The 7,433-nt window shown below is 40.3% G+C and overlaps 1 protein-coding gene across 1 annotated transcript; it reads right to left on the bottom strand.

Moving 5' to 3' along the window:
* Positions 1 to 6,073: 6,073 nt before the first annotated feature.
* On the bottom strand, positions 6,074 to 7,000 carry LOC102741993 (olfactory receptor-like protein OLF4). Its single transcript, XM_006738104.2, has one exon. The coding sequence runs from the start codon at positions 6,998 to 7,000 to the stop codon at positions 6,074 to 6,076; it is 927 nt and encodes a 308-aa protein (XP_006738167.2).
* Positions 7,001 to 7,433: the final 433 nt, after the last annotated feature.

Here is a 7,433-nt window from a genome sequence, read left to right as displayed (position 1 = left end):
CCAAATGTCTCTGCCGGAGGCGGAATTGCCCCACCCTTGCCCCCTCCCGGCTAAGTAATCTGCTCGGGTTTGCTCTCCGGGGCTTTTGTTCCCTGCGAGCTTTCCGTACAGCTTTGGAGGCTGAGAGTGAAAATGGCGGCCTCCCAATCTCCGCCCCGGAGTAGCTGAGAACTCAGGGCCCCGCTTCTCAGTGAGCCCCCAGAGAAAAGCTGTCAGTCACTCCCGTCTCCCCGGTCTCCGGCCGCACTCCATGCTCACTGGGCCTGTGACCGAGTGTTTCTATCTCTGGCACCCGACCCCGGGTGGAGTCTCCAAACCCAGCAGATCCCTGCGGTGCACTCCCACATGGCTCCTCCTGGGGGAGGAAGGTGAGTCTCCCCGGATCTGCCGCTTGTTGGGTCCCTGATAGAGGAGCAGTGGCCCGACTGTGCCACGGATCACGGATTATGGCAACCCCGAGCTGAGAGCCTGTGCCTCGGCTCCGTCTCTGCAGCCGGCTTCCCCACTCTGATCCCTGGGAGCTCTGCCACACTCAGGCATCCCTGGTCTTTCTGTGACCCCCAAGGGTCCTGAGACCACACTGTCCCACGAGGGTTCCACCCCCCACTTAGCCACCGGAGTGATGTCCCTCAGTGGAGCAGACTTCTAAAAGTCCGATTTTGTGCTCCGCGGCTCTATCACTTGCCAGAAGCGGCCGACGGAGGCCCCTCCCCCGCCATCTATCCTCCCGAATATTGCCTCAGATTCACTTCTCCGCACATCCTACCTTCCAAAAAGTGGTCGCTTTTCTGATGGGAGAGTTGTTGCTCTTCTTTTCTTCGATCTCCTGTTGAGTTTGTAGGTGTTCAGAATGGTTTGATCCCTATCCAGCTGAATTCCTGAGAGGAGACGAAATCCAGGTCTCCTACTCCTCCGCCATCTTGCTCCGCCCCCCAGCATTCTACACTTTCAATGCCATCCTTATTAAAATACCATTGGCATTTTTCAAAGAGTTGGAACCAGCAATCCTAAAATTTGTATGAAACCAGAAAAGACCCCGAATCACCTAGGGAATGTTGAAAAAGTAAAACAAAACCAAGGATATCAAGCTGCCTGACTTTAAGCTATATTACAAAGCTGTGATCATGAAGACAGGATGGTACTGAAACAAAAACAGATGCATAGATCCACATAGATCAGTGGAACAGAATAGAGACTCCAGAAATGGACCCTCAACTCTATGGTCAACTAACCTCGACAAAGCAGGAAAAAAATATCCAGTGGGAAAAAGACAGGCTATTCAATAAATGGTGTTGGGAAAATTGGACAGCTACATACAGAAAAATGAAACTGGACCATTCTCTTACACCATACACAAAGATAAACTGAAAATGGATAAAAAAAACCTCACTGTGAAATAGGAATCCATCAAAATCCTAGAGGAGAACATAGGCAGTGACCTCTTTGACATCGGCCATAGCAACTTCTTTCAAGACACATCTCTAAAGGCAAGGGAAACAAAAGCAAAAATGAACTTTTGGGACTTCATCAAGATAAAAAGCTTGTGCATAGCAAAGGAAACAGGCAACAAAACTAAAAGGCAACCCACGGAATGGGAGAAGATATTTGCAAGTGACATTGGAGATAAAAGGCTGGTATCCAAGATCTATAAAGAACTTCTCAAACTCAACACTCAAAAAACAATTAATCCAGTCAGAAAATGGATGGAAGAGATTAACAAACACTTATCCAAAGAAGACATACAGATGGCTAACAGACACATGAAAAAATGTTCAATATCCCTAGCCGTCAGGGAAATTCAAATCAAAACCACATTGAGATACCACCTTACACCAGTTAGAATAGCAAAAATTAACAATGCAGGAATCAACAAAAGTTGAGGAAGATGTGGAGAAAGGGGAACCCTTGTCCCACACTGTTGGTGGGAATGCAAGTTGGTACAGCCACTTTGGAAAACAGTATGGAGTTTCTTCAAGAAGTTAAAAATAGAGTTGTCCTATGACCAAGCAATTACACTACTGGGTATTTATCCCAAAGATGCAGATGTAGTGAAAAGAAGGGGCACATGTACCCCAATGTTCATAACAGCATTGTCCACAATAGCCAAACTATGGAAGGAGCTGAGATGACCTTCAACATATGAATGGATAAAGAAGATGTGGTCCATATATACAATGGAATATTACTCAGCCATCAGAAAGGATGAATACCCACCATTTGCATCGACATGGATGGAACTAGAGGAGATTATGCTACATGAAATAAGTCAAGCAGAGAGAGACAATTATCATATAGTTTCACTCATATATCCAACTTAAGAAATAGCATGGAGGACCATAGGGGAAGTGAGGGAAAACTGAAGGGGAGAAATCAGAGAGGGAGACAAACCATGAGAAACTATGGACCCTGAGAAACAAACTGAGGGTTTCAGAAGGGAGTGGTGTGTGGGGATGTGGTAGCCAGGTGATGGGTATTAAGGAGGGCACGTGTGGTGATGAGCACTGGGTGTTATATGCAACTGATTAATCATTGAATACTATGTCAAAAACTAATGATGTACTCTATGGTGGTTAACTGAACATAATAAAAAATAAAGAAAGGATCAAAGAAATAAAAGTTTTTCTTACAGATGCCTCAGAGAGACCAGGGACCTTGTATCTAACTCACTGATGGATGGAGCTAAGAACTGTTGTATCACTGATGCCATCTTCATGGCATCCTTAATGTAGATACTGTTTTCCTATTGATTGACCTTCCCATTGAAATATTCAAAATAGTTTTCCTCCTGTAGTATTTTTTATTTATTATATGGGGAGGGTTCTCCTGGAAGGAGGTGATATTTTAAATACAAATAGAAAACAGACATAAGAATATTTTTCCTCACTTTTCCAGCTTTACTGAAACGTAATTGATAGATAAAATTGTGATTGGTGATTTCATGTACATATACATTGTAAGTGATCACCACAATAGGTTAGTGAATACATCCAACACTTCACAAAGTTACCATTTCTTTTTGTTGTAAGAACATCTATGTAGACTGTTAGCAAGATTCAAGCATGTAACACAATATGTTTTACCATGATGACCATGTTGTACATTAAGTTCCCAGAACTCATTTATCTGATAACTAAAGGCTTAGGTTTGTAGGCTTTCACTAGCATCTTCTCATTTGCTCAAACCCCTGGCACCAGGAAATATAGACCTACTCTGTCTCTATGAGCTCAGATTTTTGTATTTAACATATAAATCAGGTCATAAAGTATTTGACTTTTTCTGTCTATTTCACTTAGCATAATGCCCTGGGGGTCCATATGTTTTAGCAAAGGAAAGGATATCTTCCTTTTTTATTGCTGAATTCCATTGTATAGTTATACCATCATCATTAATTCATGCATTGAAGGATACTGGTCTATTTCCATGTCTTGGCTATTGTGAATAATGCTTCAACGAAAGTAAGGGCACAAATATGTGAGATATTCACAAATATGTGGGAATTAAACCATGCCGGCCATGAACAGCTGACACGTGAAAGAACAAACTAAAAAGGATATTTAAAAATCTTGAACCAAATGAAAATGGAAACACAGCCTATCAAAGGGAAAAAGGAAGGGGGGGAAATCGGAGGAGGAGATGAACCATGGGAGACTATGGACTCCAAGAAACAAACTGAGGGTTTTAAAGGGTGGGGGGATGGGTTAGCCCAGTGATGGGTTTTAAGGAGGGCACGTATCGCATGGAGCACTGGGTGTTATATGAAAACAATGAATCATGGAACACTACAACAAAAACTAATGATGTACTGTATGGTGACTAACATAACAAAATAAAATAAAATTTAAAAAAAGCTTATGAGATGTTGCAGAAGCAGCTCTAAGAGGGAAGTTTATAGCAATAAATGCCAACATTAAGAAAAAATTTTAAAAAGCATTAAGTAAATAACTTAATTTTATTATTTAAAGACCTAGAAAAACAAGAACAAATTAAGTCCAAAGCAGCAGAAGAAAAGAAATACCAAATATTTGAGCATACAGAAATGATATATAGACCAGAAAACCAATAGAAAACATTAACATATTTAAGATTCAATAATTTGAAAAGCTTAGCAAAATTGACAAACCTTTAGTTAGACCAATAAAGGGGGGAGGAAGTGGAGAAGATGTAAATAAATAAAGTCATCAGCAAATGATGACACCTTACAACGAATACAATAGAATTACAAAGAATCATAGGAGACCACTATGAACAATTTCACTCCAACATATTGGACAACCTAGAAGAAATGGATAAATCCTAGAAACGGGGCACCTGGGTGGCTCAATGTGTTAACCATCTGCCTTTGCTTCAGATCATGATCCCAGGGTCCTGAGATCAAGCCCTACACCTTGCTCCCTGCTTAGTGGGGAACCTGCTTTTCCTCCCCCTTGCCCCTCCCCCCACGCTCATGCTGTCGCTCCCTCTCTCTCTGCACTCTCTCTCTCAAATAAATAAATAAAATCTTTAAAAATAATACCCCAAATGTGAGAACACAGCCAAGATTAGCGGAGCACTTCCAGCTGGCCCACAGTTGACAGCAACCTCATGAGGAGACCAGCAGAGACCAGAAGACTTCCCCATCATAGACCCCCATGTGATTAAAAAACAAAACAAAAAGATTATCTTATATTGTTTCCTTTTGGCATGGCTTGTTATGCAGCAAGAGCTGACTGATACAATGATCAATGTAAACAGAACTGAGAATATTAAGAATAATCTACTGCTTCTTATTTTTGACATTTGTTCTGATGTATGAAAGCACTATTCATATTGGCCTGGTTATTCACATTTATTTCAGGTAACTGTACTAAAAAGTGACCACCACTGAGATTCCCATCCAGATACTGGTAGAGTTTGGAAAAACCTCTATGTTTTTGTAGGAATAACTTGTGGGACCCTCAGTCACAACTTTCCATTCCCAGAGCATTACTGAGCAGAAATTCCTACTCTTGTCTGAGTCATCCTTTGATCATAGGTTGGAAGAGAGTTTAGAGGATAACAAAGAAATTAATGACAGAGTGAATACACTTATTGTTCACTCACTCACACTACAATGTTTATGACAACATTTTTAAAAGGAGAGATATTAAGTTTAGGGCAGCAGAAAGAGTAATATTTGTAGGTAGCCCTGGAAAATTTGAAATAGAAACATCAAAATCATCCAAGTAATTAACTCAATATCTGCCACAAAATTCTTCACTCAAATAAATAAAACCCTTTACACATGGACACATTTCACACACTTCAGGGAGTAGATGTACATCATCAAAAACACATATTCCACAGTAAAATACTGTATGATTGAAAATTTTACTTCATCATATTTTGGTTCTTCTCTGATATTGAGCCCATATTAAGTCATTTGATTTATGTAAATTTGTCTTTCTGTAGATTACACTTGGATTGTGTTGCTCATAAGCGATTTTTGCCTTATTATTCTGTGCCAGGGATACTGTGGATGCTGAGGTGATATGAGAATAGGATCCGAATGAGGATCATAAAGCCCATGACTAGCTACAAAACAAACCAGTAGGTTAAAGTCTCTATCACCAGGAAGAGCATTTAAAGTAGTAATGTGGAAATGAATAGCAGGCACAGAGTGAAAAGCTGTGATCACAGAATTCCCTCTGCAATAAAAATTATAAATTTTGGTCTCAATGGCCAAATGTAGTTTAATAAAACAATCACTATATGTAATATAGTAATAATCAGTTAATAACTATAGGGTAATCATTATATACCATTCATCACTATATTAGGCAAATGGGAATCTCCAAATTGTTTCTGATTCAAGGTTGGGACTAACTTTGAAAAAAAAAAAAAAAAAAGGAAAAACTGTTGGGTATCAGAAGGAGCAGAAAGTTCAATAAAGGGAATTATTTAAAATCAATAAAGCAATTGAACTTTAGAAAATTGAAACTCCAGAATATAAATATAAGGATTAAGTTCTTCTTTCATGATCCAATCAAGGAATCACAATTTCTTGCTGTTAGGCATTAAGCCTGAAATCACAGGTACTCATTGAAAAATGGCCCTTTTATGGCTTCCCTCTGAAAAATATATTTATAGCCCCCTTTATGTCCTTGTTCCTCAGGCTATAGATGAAGGGGTTCAGCATGGGTGTGACCACCACATACATCACTGAGGCCACTGCACTTGCATGGGAACTCTGGGTAGCAGGAGAGCTAAGGTACACTCCTAGGACTGTACAATAAAATAAGGAGACAACCAAGAGGTGAGATGCACAGGTGGAAAATGCTTTGTACTTGCCCTCAGTTGATGAGATTTTACATATGGAGGAAACTATCTTAGAGTAAGAGTAAAGGACCCCGGCCAGGGGAGCACCACCCAGAAGCATACCTGCAAAATATATCACCATGTTATTAGGAAAGGTATCAGAACAGGCAAGTTGGATCATCTGATTAATTTCACAGAAAAAGTGGGGGATTTCCAACTTTGTACAGAAGGACAGCCGCAACACCATTAAGGTTTCTAACAAAGAATGCAGGGCACTCATGACCCAGGACACCAGAACCAGCAGTCCACAGAGCAGGGGGTTCATGACAACTGTGTAGTATAGGGGGTGACAGATGGCCACAAAGCGGTCATAAGCCATCACAGTCAGGAAGAAGTTGTCCAAACCTATAAAAAGTAAGAAAAAGTAGATCTGTATGATGCAGCTTTCATAAGTTATAACTTTTCTCTGTGTTTGTATATTCACCAGCATCTTGGGGACGGTGGTAGAGGTGATACAGATGTCTACAAAGGACGGGTTGGTGAGGAAGAAGGACATGGGGGTGTGGAGGTGGGAGTCAGAGCTGACGGCTAGGATGATGAGCTGGTTTCCAAGTATGGTGACCAGGTACATGGACAGGAATAGCCCAAAGAGGAAGGGTTGCAATTCTGATTCTTCAGAAAATCCCAGAAGAAATTCTGAAATTCGTGTATCATTCTCTAGTTCCATGTCATCAATGTGACTACCAAAATAAGAGAGAAAAAGCATGACACAATCATGCAGACTAACCTGGCAGATACATTATTGTTTATATTCTGCACTCAAGACTTTAATGTTTATATTTGTGTATGGAACATGATAAAAGCACTATAAACTAGGAACAGAAAGGAACTATCTCAACAGGATGCCATTTATGAAAAACCCACAGCAAACATGGTACACTTTGCTGGAGATACAGGGAACATTTTTCCTGTATGATCAGGAACAAGGCAAGGATGCCCACTTTCCTGACTTCCACTCAATTTAAAACTAGGAGTTCTAGCCAGAGCAATTAAAGAAAGAAAAAGAAATAAAAGGTATCCAAATTGGAAAGGAAGAAATAAATTTATCTCTGCAGATGGTGTGATCTTATATGTAGATAATCCTATGAAGCCACAAAAAC

The sequence above is a fragment of the Leptonychotes weddellii genome, unplaced genomic scaffold (genome assembly GCF_054177405.1).
Source record: "Leptonychotes weddellii isolate Sample4059 unplaced genomic scaffold, ASM5417740v2 HiC_scaffold_9862, whole genome shotgun sequence".
NCBI classification, from domain to species: domain Eukaryota; kingdom Metazoa; phylum Chordata; class Mammalia; order Carnivora; family Phocidae; genus Leptonychotes; species Leptonychotes weddellii.
This window is presented reverse-complemented; position numbering and strand designations above follow the sequence as displayed.